Raw genomic sequence first — 19,518 nt, forward strand, 5'->3', positions numbered from 1 at the left:
TTTCAGGAGGCAAAGGTCAGGGGTTAGGCGGTGGGACTTCTGATCTCAAGATGGTGACCAGGGAGTGAGGCACCTGTCAAGGGGCAGGGCTATTCTTGCAGCCCTTGATGGCTTGCCAAAATTCGGTAAACGGCTCTCTGCCCAAAATAATTGCCCACCCCTGCCTTAGGTGCTTGCTATGTTGGCACTCTTGGAAAATAAAATTGCTCATTTAAAGGAGAATGTGCAAGCCAGTAAAAGAAGATAGAAACAGAAGGTTTTAAGAACTGGTTGAATTCATTGTGGCAAAAAATATTTAATGTCTACTCTTCTTTCCCCTCACCCTCTGCATTCTAGAAACATTAATTATTATTGCAATTAGCTTTAAAGGATAGAGTTTAAAAATCAGGAGAGAAAAATTAAGAACTAAGTGATCTTAGTTAAGAATGATACTGTATCTGATGCTAACTAGGACCTGCCACGATTTCCATTAAAGTCAACAGACAATTCCCAGTAACTTCACAATGAGCTGGTCTCCAAGTGATGAGACAGCAAGACCTATCTTCCAAAAACCATTCCTATGACCTAAAGTGGATTAAATTCCTCCTTCCCCATAAATATTTTATGTTATTGATGTTGTCATTAGTATTTGTGTGTAGTATGGTAGATTCTTCAATACCTCAAACTGAAACTGGGGGCTCCTTGTGTTCAGGGCTGCACTAAACAAATAGTAGGAAGCAGCCCTTGACCCAGAGAGAGCTTAAAAACTGGACAAGACAGACAAGGATAGGACAAGACATAAGGGCTGTTTCCAGACTTAAAAAAAACAAAACCAAAACAAACAAACAAACAAAAATAACCCCCCCCCACCACACCCCAAAAAAACCTCAAACAAATCTGCACTTTACAGGAAAAAGCAGCGTGTTACTTCAACCCGGCTCTGCATTATCTGTATAGATCAGGCGCTTCAGTGGGGCTTTCTGGTACTTTTATCTCAAGTTAATTCAATCATCTATTAGATACAAGTGCCAAAAAGGCTCCAGTAAAGCACCCAATCTATACAAACATCGGGCAAGGTTGGTCCAACTAAGGGACTGCCTCTTCTGTGTATACACTGGGCTTGGTGCAGGAGCACATGGAGTAAAGTAAAGCACCATTTTTGTTTTTTTTGGTTTTTTGAGTCTTTTTTTTAACATCTGCAAGCAGCCCTAAGATGTTAAGTGACTTGCCTGAGGTCACATAACAGGTGAATGGTACAGAAGAAAATGCAATGCAGGCCTGTTTTCCTCCCATCTAGTGTCCCAGCTATTAGACAGTATAGCCCTATCCTCTTCATTTTTATATGTCTCTGCACTTCTAAGGACTGGCTGGCTCTAGAAGTACATTTTTCAAAGAATATCCAGCTCTACTCTGCATGACCTGAAACCTTAAGAGAAACTCTGGATAATCATTAATATTACAGTATAGCAGCTAGGAACTGCAAATCAAGGATCAGGGTCCTGCTGTGCTAAGCACTATACAGACATGTACCCAAAAGAGTCCTTTGTCTCACAGAAGGTGCAACATGTATGATAACAAGGTATGACTGGTGGATCCAACAGAGACAGATAGGTTGGCAAGATGAAGGAACAAATTACAGTTTCAAAGCCTTCTGGATATTTAGATCAGTGGCAAGCAAAATACGGCCTGCGGGGTCAGATGCAGCCTGCCAGGCCATTCTATCCAGCCTGCGGGGCCCCTAAAAAATGTAGAAAGTTTATATGTATTTGCTCCTGGCTCCCTGGCAAAACCCCTTGCTGAAAGGAGTATTTCTGGGGGCAAGGAAAGGGACTTCTGGTGACAAAGGTCAGGGGTTAGGGGGCAGGATGTCTGGTCACAAGATGGCAACCAGGGGACAAGGCATTTGTCAAGGGGCAGAGCTACCCATGTGGCCCTCAATGGCTTGCCAAAAATTGGTAAGCAGCCCTCCACCCAAAATAATTACCCACCCCTGAATTAGAGCAACTCCTGGGATAGCCTGAAATCCAAACCACCCTGAACCCTGGGGAAGTTCAGCTCCAGATCTAGCTCCAAACTTTATATCTCCATTCCCCGCTATATCAGACCCTTCCATGGTTCCTCCACACCAACCTAAGGACTTTTCATTTGGATTACCTTTCAAGGCTGGATTTCAACGACGATGTGCGAGTTGGCAATGGCAGAGTAGCAGATCTCCTAATGACCTTCTCAGTGTCAATGCTGTCCATAGCACTTTTAGACCGAGGCACTGAGGGTTGGGTTCTTGCTGCAAAAAAGGCATATATAAAAATCTTAGTAACTTTGGTAGTGGGGCAACAACAACAGCAGTTGATACTTGTGACCGTGCAGGCAGACTGAACCCAAAACATGAAATGTAAGTTACTTACTATCTTCAGAATACGAAAAATGAGGATAGGATGAATCAGAATCTTCATCTGGAAAACAAAATAATTTTAAAGTGAGCTGGAAGAGCTACCACACTCTCTCTCTTAAATAGTAAGCCACATTAAAAATATTAATGTGAACATACTAGTCCTTGAGTGGTACAACAGAAATGTTTCTTGCTACAATTACATGTAGCCTGAAAAAGTGCATGCTCTAATGAGCTTGTAATTCTAAATAAACAAGAGGTATTAAAAGGTTGACGAAAGGTATTGTTACTATCCACATTTCAAAGAGGGATATACAGTCTGATTCAAAGCTCATGGAAGCCCTTCCATTATCTTCAACAGGCTTTGGAACAAGCCCAAAACGAATGGCCCTTGGTAGACAGGAAGTCAGTATCAGAACTGGGAACTGAACCTACATCCCCAAAGCTTAGTTCAGCACATTTACCCCCACCATCCTTTCCCTTTCATGATGACAATTTACGCTTAAGGTCCTGCAGTTGTTTTGGAGATATACACAAGCCTCACAGAGGTAGTGTAGGATACTGTACTGCAACAAACTCTGTTCATGGAACTCTGTGTTGAGGCTTGACAGTGTCCATGTGAAGAAGTAACTAAGAGGGTCTGCAAAGAAAGGTAACATGACAGCAACTAGAAATACAGCTTGGACAAGACAACTGGAAAAAAGATGTTTCAAGAAATGTCACATGGATATGATGGTGCCGATTGACTCCGTGGGGTATTCTCTGTCTGCCCTCTTTGGGAAGAATATCCAGTAAGCTGCTAGATGCATTCACCCCTGATGGAACCAAACCATTTGGGCTCCCAACAGAACTGACCTGAACCTCTTATTCCTGACTTGAGCCAAGCCTTTATAAAAGGCTCAGAGAAAACTCCACATTTCAGCTCATTTGTTGAATTCTCTCTGTGAGCAACATGCTTAAGGCATCAGTGGCAGGTTTCGTTTGAAACAGATGGTTAGTGACCGCAATGTAATTATAATACTCTCGAGTCTGCATAATGGTTATGATAAAACTTCAGACTAATTTCCATATTTCAAACCCAAATGACAGAAACCAGAAATGTAGGTCATACCTATTTCTAAATGAAATTTTTGAGAAAAGTGACTGTTATGCCCACATAAAAAGATGCACTTTTCTCTAACTAGTATGATATTTGGCAACTCATAAAATTAGCTGTTCCTAAAAATGTAAGTGAACAAATATCTAAAAATATCCTATTAGCTAATTGCTTCTTGAGGATTCATTTAAGACTGATGGAATAATAAAAAACATTCACAATTTATATGAAGGAAAATGTTAAAATTCATTGTAGATAACAATTCACATAATAAAAAATATACAAAAATGCATTTAGTTGTCTTTGCATGTTTCTAGTAAACATGTTCTAATGGAATTGTTTCTTTCATGCTTGTCATTTCCAAGTGTTTTGCAAAGATTAGTAAGTACTGAAGCATACAGAGGTTGGGTGACTTGCTGAAGGTCATACAAGGATACCTCTATATCAGGGCTGTTCAGCTGGTAGCCCTGTGGCCCCTGGGCTCTGTCCTGGCCACTGCTGCCCTTATCTCTCTGGTAGAAGCAGCAGGAGTCTCATGGTTTTCACTCTCTCCTCTGGCTTCTGCTGCGTGCCCCCAACCCAGGGTGCAGGGCAGGGCATGAGGAGGCTGCATAGCCAACCCACAGTGCTAGGGGAGCTGGCTGCCTGGAGCACCCATGTGGCATGATGAAGTGTGGAAATCTGAAACTAGGTAGTTGAAGGGGAGGTGGGCTGCTGTGCCTTGTGCAGCAGGAGGATGCTGTCCTGCCCATGCTTATAATGCCAGGGCAGGGAGACAATGGGAGCTCCCATGGATGCACATGGAATGTAGCCTGGGAAGCCCATGGTCCCTGCAGTACATGGCTTCTGTTGGTGCAGGCCATAGGGCACAGCTTCAAGCCACTTATAGCTGGGCAGCCCTGGTCCACATCATAGCATAAAAAGCCATCAATGAGGCATTCCAGGGTCATCTCCAACAGCTACTTGTAAGCATATTAGAGGCAGAGGCCTCAAAAGCAACCACAATGGGACACCCAAGAATGTGTCTACCAGTTATTCCCAGGTTTTCAGCATGCATGTAGCCATGTGGGGAAAGACACAATCAGGAATGGCCAAGATGCCCCATTCCTGCAGAGCAGATGTGTCCATAGGATGTCCATAGAAAATCTGGAAACAGAATTCAGGTCTCTGTACCCCGGCTTCAGGGCCTAGTTACGAGAGGTGGGAATCCTTGGTTCACAGTTTCTGTATGCGACTCCTTTCAGATTTTTCCTTGTAGTTCTTATATAGCCTATGGAAGTTAAAATTCTTCTGGGATAGGTGGCCCAAAACTTTGGATCCAAACATCCTCACGCTTTGCAGGTATACAAGATCTGAGTCCAGACCTGAATATTGGAAATGGCTCCTATCTTTGCAATAGTCTAGATCAATTATTCTTAACCAGGGTGCCATAAGAACTTTTTAAAGGAGCCACAAGGTGCTCAACAATCTTAGCACTGTTAGGTGTGCAAACACCTTCACAAGATTCACATGACAAACCCAGAGATTTCAAACAGGAATCCATTGTTTCAAAAGCACTTAACTATGGTCTTTCTGAGTTCTTTGCCAGAAAAAAAAGTTCTATTATTTTTCCATAATCAAAAAATGAGTGAAAGCTCAGAAAAGCTGACTTTTTCCAAGGGGTGCCATGAGTCTAATATGGGTGCCTTGAGTTTAAAAAAGGTTGAAAACTACTGGTCTAAATCAAATCCTTCGCTTTAGATTGTTTGAAATCTGGATTTTAGTTCAGAAGTTTCACCCCATCTCCATACAAACCCTTCATGGCTGAATACATTATTTGCAAGGTTTTCTAAGCATGAAAGCAAAGCTCTGAAGCTATGTCCATACTGCCTCCCATGCTCTCTCAATGGTCACAGCCTAGGAATATGCCATGCTTACCTGCTCCTGATTCATAGATTTTGGGGGTCAGAAGGGACTTCAGTAGATCATCGCCCTGGGCAGGCAAGAGTGCTGGGGCCAGATGACCCCAGCCAGGCATATGTCCAGGCTTCTCTTAAAGACCCCCAAGGTAGGGGAGAGCACCACCTCCCTTGGAAGCCCATTCCAGATTCTGGTAACCCTTACCATGAAGAAATTCTTCTGATGTCTAGTCTAAATCTGCTCTTTGTCAGTTTTTGGCCATTGTTTTTAGTTACTCCAAGGGGCACCCTGGTAAACAGAGCATCTCCTATCCCTTGCTGCTCCCTCCCGGTCGAATTCGTAGATGGCCACTAGATCACCTCTCAGCCTTCTCTTACACAGGCTGAAGAGATCCAGGTCCCTCAATCTCTCCTTGTAGGACCTTACCTGCTCAGTTCATGCCAAGCCTCAGAAATTAGGCAGCACAGCCAGCTGAGAGCAGCCCTAGGCTTTGCTACAGACTAAGTCAGAAGGAGTGGACAGACTATTTCTTGGTGGCAGTCTGGAGTTGATTCAGAGGTAGCACGGACAAGCCCTGCATAGTCTAGACCTAACAAAATGAACCCAGTTCCTGTCACCATTTTGTATTCTCATGAAGAAAGAAGCTAATCTGATCATAGAAAGCCAAACCCAATTTGTATGGTATTAAGAAAATGACAGGTGTTTCACCCAATAATATTGCAACTAGCTAAAAAATGAGAGAACATATTAGATTAAATCAGTGCATCTATAAGTGAAGAGGAGCCATTCATGGGAATACAACCTCCTAATTTATTATCATCAGTGTCTACTACAAACTACATCAGCTCTGCCAAGAGTAAAATGGGTCTACAAACTTCATTACAAAAAAATAAATAAATAAAATCATCTTTGTAAAAGCCCTTTGTCTACAAGTCAGTAAAGGTAGTGGTATGGGTCAATTAAAGGGAGTGGTACATGACCCGGGGGAGTGATCATCTTTGACAATGAAGGATCGCTGCTGCTACCACTTCCTGTTTGTGTGCATGTGCGTGTGCATGTGCACACATGTACATGCACACACCTGTAAACAGACATGTATGTGTGTGTGTGTGTGTGTGTGTGTATATATATATATATATAGGCATATACACACATCTATAGGAGAATTTCTCACACTGGCTACTGCAACACTTTTGAAGCATGAGTGCAAAGGATTCTGGTTTGGGCTTGAATATCAAAGATATCCATTGAGCATTCACCCACGGAGAGGCTAAAATGATAGACAGAGGGATACTTTGGTTTGTTTAAGAATGTGTGCTGATAACAAATCAAATTCTTTCCATGCCTAGAAACACCATTGCACCGAATGCTAGCCCAGACCATAGTAACAAAACAAGACTTGTACATAAATTTAAAGAAAAAGACATTAAAAGCCAGATTCAAAGCCCCAGTGAAGTCAGTGGGTGTCCTTCCAACAAATTTCAAAAGTCTTTAGGGTCAGGCCCTTATCTTGTGTTAATATTAAAAATGTGAGTGAAGATTAAAGGTATTTGTTGATCCTAAGGGAAATAAAAATGCAGTTAAATTCCAACTTTCAAAATACATTTTTTTGTATTTTTACATACAAGTCAGCATTATAGGCAAGTTTTTACATGTAAGTCAGCATTATAGGCAAGTTAAGTAACCACTGCACACGCATGGCTAGGTACAGTTCACTAAGCACATGAACCAAGCAAATCCCAAGAAACCAAGTATTGTAGCATTAGTCAGAGGCTAGTAAGAAAGCTGGAAGAACACTGCAAAGCCAAAAAAGGCATCACACGATCAAGGCAATGCTTAGAGGGCAGCAAATTATTAGGAGGCAGCATAACACTCAGCGACTAGAAAAACTTGAGGGAGAAAATCAATGTACAAGGCAGAGGTTATGCAGAAAAAAGGTATATTATCCTTTACCATTACCTTCAGATTTAGGGCTAGGAGTAGACGCAGGAAACTGGTATGTAGGAGAATAAGGATTGTCTTCTGCAGCAGAGAAAAGCAGTGGGTTTTGAGACTATCCACCATGAAGTGGAGGTACAATGCTGTTCTCGAATTTCCTATCACCGTAAGCTTTTATTGTCTACTTTAATGATATCAGAGCACAATGGCATCATACTTTCAACATATTAATAACGGGTTAGGAAGGATTAGGTCATTTTATATATCACATAATAAGGCACACTAGGTGCAAATGAATTTCTGCCAAAAGTAATAAATGGATCATGGTAATTTAGTATCTGGATCTAATTACTATTAAGGAGCTATAGTACAGTTAATTCAAACACAAGACAACAGATACTCTGGCTAAACTTGTGGTACCTTCGGGTTTTTGCTGGAATTCAGGAAGTTCAGGAAATTTGTAGGTAGGGCAATAAGGGTTTTCTTCAGGAGTGTCTAAGCAGAAGGAACACGTTTTGGAAAAAGAACAGAGAGGAAAGATTTAAAGGGTAAAAAGGGTGAGATCAGAATGCATGCAAGCTGCCGAAGATCCTTCTCATGTCTGTGTTAGACCATGACAAATCTGTGGGCATATCAATGGTTATCACGATGCTATGCACCCCAGCCACTTGGAAGGTGATGGAGTCAGTGGGAACTCCTTCTGCTGCTCTGTAAGCATGCACCTCTACCATTTGCAGTGGAAAATATGTTAGCAGTACAGAGGCTGACACACCGAGTAATTCTCAATCAACCGAGCAGAAGACAGTGGTTACATATGCACTAGTCAACTTGTCATAGTAGCATCTGAATCAGCAAATGCAAATCACCGTATGTTATTTTGTAGGCATCATGTTTCATTTAGTAAGTACAGCTTGGAACTCATTTGAATGTCAAGCCTTCTGCAAGCCTGGATTGTTAATACATCTGAAGTCATTTCTCACAATAAAGACAGAATTGGAAAGTATCATGTTGTGGGGCACGCAAAAGTAATGGATTCATTGGTGATGCACTGTTAACCAGTCTACCAATGCTCACCATAAATGTTGCTTTTGAAAGGTTTCAAGAATACTGAAAAAAAATCAACGTTCTGATCCAGAGACCACTGAAGTCTAGGGAAATCTTGCCCTCAACTTCAGTCAGCCTCAGAGAAGGCTCCAAATTATTCTACATATAAATAGTTCTATTTTTACAAATACCTTTCTTTTGTCAATACAGTTTCAAAAACTAGGAGGACAGGGATCTGTTTCCTAGCATCATCTGATAGCAATTAAATTAGCAACAGGAATCTCTGCCTGCTCCAGTGGTTCTCAGCCTTTCCAGAGTCACAGCACCCTTCACAACTTTTCTGAATGTGGCATCACCCCTGGCTGAGAACCACCGTTGTACTGAACTTACCTCAGTAGTTCTCAACTGGGTGTTGCTGCCACTGCAGCCAGGTAAACCCAGCCCGGGAAGGGCTATGGCATGTATGCGTTCTCCTGCCTCAGGCAGGAGAACCAGCTCATACTGCCATGCTTTCCAGTCCAACCCTGCATGGTCTCCCCCAGAAACAGGGATATAGCAGGTGAAAATGTCCAGAGCACTTCTGTTTCTAGGAGGAGCATAGAGGAGGTAGGGCTGGGGGGTGGGGGTGCAGATCAGGAAAAGCTACAGCATAAGCCAGTTCTTCTGCTACTTTAAAGTCATCAAAGAACCTAATGCAGAATGATTGTGCGCCTGTGCTGCAGGTCTGTGCTCATGCCAGTTTTACTTGGCCACCACTGCTGTGGCACTTGCATCACAGCACTCTTGATGAGGTCTTGTGGCACCCTAGTTGAGAACCACTGCTTTAGACACTAATGATGGCTTTAAACAGTAACAAGGGAACCAAAGCAACCTGAATTCTGCTCTTAGTAGGAACATTTTTAAATCTCCAATTATTTTGTTTTCAAATATGTTTATTTGGAAATTCTGGACAATTTAATCCCCAAGAATATTTCGTATAGAAGGAATAAAAATAATTAAATTAGTTTTGCTTCCTAGGACCAAGCTCTGAGAAGAGTCAAATGCAAATCTCCGTTCTTCAGGCCCACACCTGCACTCCATCTCACTGCTATGAATGACTGATCCTCATTTGTTACAGTATAACCACGGCAATGTTTTTGAAATACATTCATGTAGACACCAGCCACAGCCGATACAACCAACCAGCTAATGGTTCGGGATCTCAAACAGTACTCTTCTTTGTTAGTGCTTTCAACAAAGTATTTCAATTCACCTTTTAGTGTGAGTCAGACCTGGGTTTATTAGTTTCTCTCCTTTGATTCTATCATTTTAAAATGTCCTAGCTGGTTTCTACACTTCAAAACAAACACTGGTTAAAAATGAAAAGCTTCTATTCAATATCTAAATACAATGCTCCACATAGGTAAAACACATGTTCTCAAGGTGGTTTGTTTAAAATATGCATTTTACAGTACCTTTTGTTAGCTTGTGAATCTGTTTGAACATTGTCTTGTACCAATCCTTTGATCTGTCTGTGTTCTAAAGTAAAAGAAACAAAAAACACAGATTTCAGTAAAACACAGGTATGAGCTAAACCAGGTTCTCAGTGGTTTAGGATTCTTTTAACAATACAAACCATTTAGCACCCTTCACTGTATTTTATTTATTTTTTATTGACTAGAACCATCTGCAAGGTCGCAATAAAATCAGATGGCACAATACTGAAAATGCTTCAGCAGATGAGTAACTTCTCTCAGCCTTGTAGTCCTCTTATACTGAATAAAGCTATTTGCATTGTTTCTATTTCTTCTTTCTGTTTCTTCACAGTAGATGAGTGTCCTTGAAAGGTGGATTTTGTACAGTAGCTCATCAGGACAGATGAGTCCCAAATTCTGACGCCTGGTCCTGCTATCTGCTATGTGCCCCAAATTTTGGGGGAAGAATTTTGGGTGCCTATCCCTTCCTGAGCTGATATCCCCAAGAGGGATATAAACATTTCCAGATTTCTTTTATTCCGATTACAATCATTTTGGGGCCTAGGAAAATTTGGCTCTACCAATAAATCTAGCATTCGCATGGTCCTTTACAGTGTCTGGGGTCCAAGCTTTGCAAACACAGAACTATCCCATTGTAAGAGAGTGAAGATGACCAGCCTAATCCTACAGATGGCACAACCTGAAATGAGGTTTTGAAAATTATTTTACACACAGCACCTGAAGAGTTCATCAGAAACACAGGGAAGACAATAAGTGTAAAATACACTGGGGACAATATTCTCTCCTCAATATTCTCTTTTCAATCAGATCCATTCTCCTTGGTTTAAACAAAAGTTGCATAGGTCTAAAGGAAGACAGAATCTGCACCCCCAATTTTCATTTTGACCATGTGCCTATAAGTCAGTGTGTTGTTATCTTACCCTTAGAGGAATGCCTATATCATCCACAGAGGCATCGGCCACATACCGAGGGCCGCTAACAACTCGTCTTTTCTCCTCCATTGCTGGTTTCTCACTTTGAGTGATGTCCTGCACTGGCTTTTCCTGTATTGGCACAGAGTCTACTTTATCAGCAACTGATCTGACTGGTACAGGATCTGGAAATGAAGGTTAGGTGGAGAGCAGTTCGCTTAATTCCCAAACAATTCATCATACCACTCTATTTTATTAAGGCAAAACCCTTGGCAAAACATTGATGGGACAGACTGTCACTGGTAACATGTGTCTATGGTTTGGATTGATGCAAAAGTTTGATGCAGCCAAGAATGGTCTGGAATTACATGGACACCCTGCGTTTTTGTTGTGTTCAAAGCTGGCTTTGGCATCAGACCTGTAAGGGAGCAAAAATGCTGCTGCTGCTTCCTTCATATCTAAAATAATTAGCTTCCTTCCTAACATAATCTAACTCTTCAGTGCTTTGTAAACCTCTCTTTCCTTATCATTTCTGTCTACTGCACCAGCTCGCACAGCAGCAGTTACCCACTTTTTGGGCAACCTATGCCAGTGTACCAGACTCAGATGCCCGCTATTTTAACCAGTGCCTGACACTAATTTCCAACTTAAATGGGGTTGGGAGTAAAATAAACTTTACTGTTCATTGGACTGGGCATGGCTAAACCAGCATAATGAATCATCCTTAAGCAAAAATCAGCCAACACCATATCAGTGGATAGGGACCACTTGTTCTTCAAGAAGGCACAATACCACCACAACTCTATGCTCACACATACTGCATTTGAGAACGGAGTTCTTAGCGTTCTTCTCTATAGCATGAATGAGACGCTAACATAGTGCTGTTGTGGGAAACATGTTTTTTAGAAAAAGGCAGAGGTGTCTGGAAACATTAACATATATAACCAGGAATCAACATGCAGAATCCTGACCAGGCAACAATTAGATATTTGAAAACAGCATGAAATAATTACAACGAGGCTGGTCAAAAGGCTTTGGATATCTAATTCCTATCAAAAACCTGGGAGAAGGCAACCAGGTCCCCTAGACAGCTTTGACATTTACATCCTACAGACCGACAGAGGGTGGGTTTTTGTAGCAGACACAATTTAGTTCCTATTGAAGCATCTTACCCAGCATCATTCTTGCAGAAACAGAAAATATATATACTGTCATGTGGCTTGATTACATGCATCTTACGGATATTTATTTTGTGTGGTTCTGATCAGTGTGTGTTGAGCTCAGTCTACAAATGGTGTGGGTCTGTTTATAATCTCAGCTACATAGCCTGGCTTTTCAACTCAAGGTAGTGAACAGCTTCTGGTTTTTAATGTATGGCAATTCAGAATTTAATCTAAACCAGGATAAATAAAAAGTGCCTTCTAAATTTTGAATCAGCCTGTAGTGCATGACTATAACCAATCTCCTCTGAGTACACAGCTGTTATGTCACTGAGAGGCTGGGCTACTTGCAAGCATTCTGGGTAACTCTAGCCTAATGCACCTGCCTTACTGCTGAAACAGTCCAGACACATCTGTTCACTCCATCCACTAAGGCATTAAGTGTCACAACCAACACAGGTGGAGAGAAGAATGGCCTCCTCACACAACACAAATACATTAGAGCAGGCTTTTCATCCCCCACCTTCTTATCTGGTCTCCAAATATCCATTTGTTTCAATCTAAGTTCCACACAGGTGGCTAGAGACAACAAACTCTCTCTCTCTCCCTTTTAGTGAATTCAGCAGAAATAAATTCTGCAAGAGCCATGAGATTTAAAAGAAAATTAAATCAACTAGTGCCTCTGGGTGTGGGTAGCTGTAGTTCAGAGTGCTGTCTTGACTGTAATGGCTCTGCCTAAGGTTGGCATGTGCTGGCAAGTAAAATTTAGGCTTAAGCAGTCCCTTATAGTGTGACTATTTCTCACAACAGCTTCTACAGTCTGGTTTCCCCTGACTTTAAAAGAGGATTGGTGGCTGTAACCAGTTATTGGAAACCAAAAGTAAAAAAAATCTGTTTCCCAAAAGCACTTCCTTCCATCCTTGGTCTCCTCCCCACCTTCCTCCATGTGCTCAGATAAGACAAAGGACCATCCAAACATCACCTAATTCTTCCTAAAGCCCAGGGATGAGCAGTGTCCGTGCCAGATGCAGATGAGGACAGAAAGGCAGAATGTTCTTTAATTTTGGGTGCCCAGTATAAGATAAGGGCCTATTTTTCAGAGTTGCCAGGCACCAACTCCTTCCAAGTGTTCCCATGTGGGTACCTAACAGCTGGGACACTCATAATTAGAGACTAACTTTCCACACCTAAGTTTAATTAATTTGCTCAAGGCTATTGGACAGGTCAATGAAGTGGCCAGGATTAGAATGGAAGTGTTCCTAGCTCACATCAGCCCTTCACATTTTATACCTTTGAAGTATGTCTAGTTCCTTCAATATTCTCACATATGTTAGCTCCTGCTACCAGACACAACACCAATTTGGCAAGGAGCGCATGGATTGTTGGCTGCTTTGAAGCTATGGTGTGCCATGTGGATCTGCAGCACAGAACCCATATACCTCAACACTTCAAGGTCTCCAGGACATGATTTCACCACAAGGATTGTGTGTAGCAGAAATGTCCATGCTTTTAGAGTCTATCCCATCAAAGCTTTGCCAAGTCCTGTCCTTGGTATTACAACACTGCATGCATTTTAGAGAGAAAGGAGACTCTTTATTTACATGCACATCACCAAAATGCCCAAAGCCATTACATCTGCATAAATCCGAAAAGGGTGGTTAGCAAAGGAAAGGATCGTGCGTAAGCCAGCAGTGGCCGGACAGTACCCACAGCAAACACAATTCTGCATGGCAAAATTCCCTCTATTGGGTTTTTTTAGTTTGGTTTTCAATGACCATCAAAATTCCTCCTTGGTTTTTTCTTTTGAAAAAACAGGAAGTTATTTATTAAATGGCAAGAACAGGGCAAGGCTAAAATAAATCCCATATTCAGCATTTGTGCCCTAAATCCTATCTCTGGGATTACATGTGCTTTCTCTTTTAGCCCTATTGTGCTCCTACTACAGAGGACACTCTGTTCTATATTCAGCATTTACATTTTTGTATGTAGTGCTTGGCCTGTTCCCTTGATCCAACTACTTGCTTCCTCTGAAAAACACAGTATGGGAAGACATGGTGAAAGTAGGTTATTCTTCTATGAGTCTGAAGACTAGAAGGAAGTGATGAGGGTATGTAAGGATATGAACTCTGGAACAGATCTTAGCTTTTCCTCGTCTCTCTCACAACTTCTCGGAAAAAAAGCCTGTAAAATGACGGCAGAGAGACGCTGCTCTGGATCATCTCTTTCACTGTGAATGTTGGGGATGAAAGTCACGTGCCTGTGCTACAAAGGGAAAAATAGTTTCTCAATGCTTGTGTAATTCACTGGCAGCAAAGGTCACTGGGACAGGGATTGTGACTGGACTCTTATTAAAAGGCTTGAATGATCTTCTAACTGTTATAGTGTTACTGTTATGAAAGTTGAGATTATCAAGAATTAAAATAATTTTTTTAATTAATTCTAAAATTAAGTAATTCTTGTCATTAACAGTTAAATGACATGGTTCATGGTTTAAACACACAACCTCCAGGACTCAGGAAAGGCCAACTCTCCAAGCCGTCTTAACCTGTACTGACTAATTTAGTCCGCACAGCCCACCTAAAGATGTAGGAATGACTGGGGGGTCTTCAGAATACCTTAAAGAAACAGACAAATTGACCTAGCCAGACTGATGGTCTCCTATTGCCATTCTTCTAATGAGATAAAGTATTAACTCTGAGGGCTGAGACATGATTTTGAGCTGGTTTGCACAAGACCAATCCCACCTAAAGCTATTACATGTTATTGGTGCAGTCAAAGGTTTGTGAATTCACCATGCTAGGATAATAAATGGGAACCTATGTGTGTCATATTGAATGTAATATTTGAATGTTTGTAATAGTTGCCCATTAGCCAGTTTAGGAAGAAGACAAGATTTATCTTCTTATCTAGGCCATTGTTTTGGTCTACGTGCAGAAGGTACTGACTTTCCTCAAAGTCTTAACTCTTGAATTTTATCTTTAGAGGCCTTTAACAAAGTTAACCTAAAAATGACCCTTAAGCAAATATCCCACATTCTGAAAAATCAAACTCTAGGAGCCTTTTAAAAGATTGGAAAGAAAGGAAATTCCTCAAAGTAATTAAATGATCAACAAAAGAAACTAATTACCAAGCAAAAGAATCTGTTAAGTAAGATCCGAGTCCAAATTTGGGAGTAGTGACAGGTTTGGGTAGGAGGGGCTCAAGACGGCAACTCACTCAATAAAAACTGCAACCTACTGTCCCAATTTGGAGGTAACCTCACTTGTAGAACAACGAAGGAAGAATCGCAAGTGTAGGCCGATCAGACTGATCACCTGAACCACCCTCTCCGTGAACACGAATCTCTTAGTTCACGCTGAAGCTGCAGAGCACCCAAAAGGGACTGAAGGAAGGGGACTTAGTCCTATCAGTATTGAGGCCAGCCCATTGAACTGTATTGCTGAGGCGAGCCCCTTGAACTGTATTACTGAGGCCAACCCATTAAATTGTACTACTGAGGAATGAAACCATATTTAGGTGTTTGGCTTCTCGGAATTCTAGGATTGTAAGTATATTATGAAAAATAATAGTACTGATTCAAATTTAACTTTGAATTGTAATTGTAATTGTTTTAAGGAAGTGCATTTGGAGCATTGTTTCTGATATATGTAGTTATCGTGTTCTTAATGTTTGTGGTATTTCTTAAAGCTAAGCAGTGTTATATGTGTAGCAAAGAATTTAAAAATAAAATTGTGTTGTATGAATTAAGTGTGTAATCATTGTGAAATCGTGCAATCAACTAACTACTCCCCCAGCCAGTGCATCAAACGAATCAGTAAGTTGTGTGGAATTTTCTCTATTCCATAACCCACTAGAGACAATATGGAACATATCAACCAACTAACCAAACAAACCAGGTGTTTTGGTTTGTTTTTGTTGCAGTGTATTTAGCATTTGTGAAAGGTTCTGGAATGACAACCTTAGAGAGAAAAGGCTTTTGTCCCACAGACTAGGGATGGCCTGGGAACACTAAAGCAAGGTCTAACTCTGTGCCAACTTGCAACTGTCTCCCCAGGCAAAGTCTGAGGGCAGTTCAGTTTCCATGGCTCATTCAGCTATGGCCATTTTGCTACAACTGCCAACAAGGAAATCCATCTAGTGCCAAATACAATGTGCTTTTGTGGACAGGGCATTTTACCTAGGAGGCAAACTAAAGCAATCATCTCCTTTCACTACTTGCCTCCTGCAGCCATCTAAAATCAAAACAACCCAGAAGATCAATCAGCCTGAAACAAATTCCACCTTGATTTATCTACCATACAACAACACTTCTGTAGGGTTGCAGAAAGTGCATGACAAGGGAGAATATGGCTCCAAGATATTTGGAGCACACAAACTGCAGGGTATCTGGGCACCAGACAAAATGTTCCATATATCTTTTGAGCCATCCACTTTTGATAGAAACAGCATGTGTTCATCCAGCCACAGAGTTCTACTCATGTGATCAAGAGGATGTAAAAAAACAAGAGGCAGAGGAGACAGCCAGCCAGCTCCACATTATTGTTGTGCCAGGCTGCTCTCCATTATTCCAGATTAGGGATCATTTGGGCTGGAATAAAAGGTAAACAGAAATAGTCCACAAAGCTGGGAGGATTTCCAAACGTTTCCAGTTGAGAAATTAAAAATGTTCCTCACCATGAAGGGTAACACCTGGAGAAAGTGAACTGAGAGGAAATCTGTGTCTGAACTTGCAGCCAAGAAATAAAATCAGAGCCTGCAAGGTGTCTATACAGATACCAACTCTACTGGGGAAAAAAGAGACATGCATGTGAACTATTACACTGCTTGATGTCACCTAAGCAGCCAGTGTAACCTTGCCACAGACATTAGAGCTGCAAGTCTGCCCCTGAGTGTTGGCAAGTGCCTCCCAACTACAGCAGGGTTTTAAGGGCTTTCTGTTTGATCAGGCCCCTTAAGAAGAAGACCAAGAGCAAGAAAGACCCACAATCCCAAATTTATATACTGGGGTGCTGCATGCTGACTGCTAACTCGCTTGCACTCTCTCTTTTCCTCTTTTCTCCCTTGTTTCAGTGATTAACACTTGGAGTTGAATAAGTAATCTACTACTCTCTCTGTTCCCATAGCCTACTACCGAACAGTCTATGCCAGAACCAGCAGGAGAAATAGAACAGGAATTTGCAGCCCTGCTGAGAGACCACATAGGGGAAATGGCACGTGCATTCAGCTTTATTGTGAGTTGTATTATACTCAGCTTTCTTACCAAAGCCTCAGCTCCCAGAGTCCTGCGATTACATGTGACTGTAGTTTTCTTCATTTTTTAAGGGGAAAACATGTCTCAAGTATTTTTAAAGGCTCAAAAAGCAGAAGGCAAGTAAGGAACTGAAAAGCTTTTAAAAAATATAATACTTTTGATATTTCTTTTTAAAAATCAATCAACTTCGTAATTTGATTAGTGGTTTTGGAATACTTGGGGGTGACTAAATTAGTGAGGGGGCCTGCTTGTGACTGCATTTCCATTGTTCTGAGAGGACCAAAGGCTCAGCAGAAGTTGTTGAGCTGGGGGATACATTTGTTTTAAGAAATTCAACTCAATGCCTTGCAGTTACCAAGAAGTGTGTTTGCTAAAGGTACTTTGCAAGCTAACAAAGTAGCTGCTTCGCTCCAGCAGAGGCAGCAGTTGGGGAGTGGCAGATCTTGTGCTTCATACCTGCCAGGCTACTAAGCCTTTTTTGCTGTTCTGTGGTAGAGAGGGAAAACAAGAATACAAAACAAGTGGGTGAGACAGAGAGCGCAACTGCCTTGTTGCTGTGCTTCTGACAGGCAAGAAATATGCTGTACATCAAATAGCTGAAGCTACTGAAGTGGATCCATTTTGAAATACCCTGCCAAAGTGACAAACCCACAGCATCCACTCCAAACAGCAGATTGCAGAATTATGTTGCAGTCTTATGATGCACAGTGACTAAATACATTTGCAAAGAGCAAGTATCTTTATGTCCAAAAGGAAAAAGCTAAACAGAAGGTAATTTAAAAATAACCATAAAGATAACTTAGTGTCAAACAATCCAACACATAATACTCAGTTGGTATCAACACGAAATTGATATTATCATTCAATAATAATACTGTATGTAAATTAATGCACATACAAAGTCTCTGAGGCAAAGATTGCAAAGTACTTTATATGCACAATAGCTCACTGCATTATGGAACCCATGATTATTCTGATTCTACACATAAACAGACATAGATCTGACCAACATTTTCAGAAAGGTCTACTCATTTTACGTGCCTCCATTTCTGAGTTCCCAGCATGAGACCCTTGAGATGTCTTATATTGACCACATACAAATGGCAGGACTCAAAAAAAATTGGTAGACACTTGCCACAAACATTTATTTAAGTAACTCACTAAAAGTCACATAGTGAGCTAGCAACAGAGCTAGTAACAGAACCCAAGAGTCCTAGCTCACAGTCCCCTGTTCTAACCACTAGACAACACTTTTTTCTTTTTTAAACAGCTACTGCATTCACTTGAAGTACGTGGGCGTTTCAAACGACAAGTTTTATGCACGCAAGATATCATTTTGCTTGGAAGTACATGTGGTGAATTCATGGAATTTTAAAGTTTTAAAGAATTGAACACTGTTGTTTTTGATTATAAAACACTTAGAACATGAGGAAAGCAGAACTTTCTAGGGGAAGGTCAATACCTTAGTCATGGTAGTACTGTACTAAAAATGCATGGTCTGACTGTTCCATAGCAGCAATAACCCAATACCTCACTGGAAAATTACTGCACTTTGGGGAGCTTCATTACCCATGGTTTTCACCCTCACCCTCCATGCAATTCTGCAGTACGCAACAGTCCATTAGACGTATACTAAATAGTTAGAATTCTCTATGTATTGTGTGCAAAGTGGAGCTACTCACCATGGATGAAACGTCTCTTCCCTGAGTGCAGCCCTCTCTGCATGGATGGATGCTGTCCACAGGTGCTCCATGAGCCTCGTCTCCTAACCCACGTTACTTCCTGCCCCCACCCTCCACCAAGGGAAAGCTGCCCAGGGGCATCACTTTGAATTCCACTAGCTTACAGAAATAACCAGCAAGCACCAAGAGAAAGAGAAAGGGCTTCAGACAGAGAGATGACTGCACTTGATAAGGGAAATGGGAATCAAGCTACTACAAAGTTTCCTCTTCTGAATTGGGCTTCAAGTAAGGAAGGGTAGATTCATACATGTGTTATAACAGGAGACAAGTGCTGGACTTTGTGCGGGCCGGGAGTGGTCCAAGGCCCTCGGGGGCCTGTGCGCAGTGGGCTGTGGCCAGCAGCCCAGACACGCCGGGTCAGGGAATGCAGGCTGGCGGGCTAGAATTAGGCACGGACGCTTAGCAGTTGATTAAAGATTATTTTACTTACACCGAAGATGGTCAAAGTGCAGGCAGGAAAACTTGCTTGAGTTGCAGTTACAAAACAAAACAAAACAAAACAAAACAAAACAAAACCTCGAACCTGCAGGGCACGAGAGTATGTCGCAGGGGGTTTTCGGTGACGGGAAGATGCAAAACACGAGAGTATGTCGCAATGGGTTTTCGGCAACGGGAAGATAAACCTGCAGGACTC

At 41.6% G+C, this 19,518-nt stretch overlaps 1 protein-coding gene across 36 annotated transcripts in view; it reads right to left on the reverse strand.

The window, feature by feature from the left end:
- SORBS1 (sorbin and SH3 domain containing 1) overlaps positions 1-19,518 on the reverse strand; it is a 112,350-nt gene that overhangs the window by 47,984 nt on the left and 44,848 nt on the right. For 23 of the 36 annotated variants that reach the window (XM_025193171.1, XM_025193166.1, XM_006036821.3 and 20 more), the window contains 7 exons: positions 17,599-17,628; positions 10,741-10,916; positions 9,800-9,863; positions 7,722-7,796; positions 7,323-7,385; positions 2,385-2,432; positions 2,134-2,263 (listed from right to left, as the gene is read on the reverse strand). In XM_025193171.1, coding sequence (XP_025048956.1) covers positions 2,134-2,263; positions 2,385-2,432; positions 7,323-7,385; positions 7,722-7,796; positions 9,800-9,863; positions 10,741-10,916; positions 17,599-17,628 — 586 coding nt within the window. The remainder of the gene's footprint in view (positions 1-2,133; positions 2,264-2,384; positions 2,433-7,322; positions 7,386-7,721; positions 7,797-9,799; positions 9,864-10,740; positions 10,917-17,598; positions 17,629-19,518) is intronic. The other 13 variants (XM_025193184.1, XM_025193185.1, XM_006036825.3 and 10 more) reach the window with 3 other exon arrangements.

Source organism: Alligator sinensis, unplaced genomic scaffold (assembly GCF_000455745.1).
Source record: "Alligator sinensis unplaced genomic scaffold, ASM45574v1 scaffold1277_2, whole genome shotgun sequence".
Classification (NCBI taxonomy): domain Eukaryota; kingdom Metazoa; phylum Chordata; order Crocodylia; family Alligatoridae; genus Alligator; species Alligator sinensis.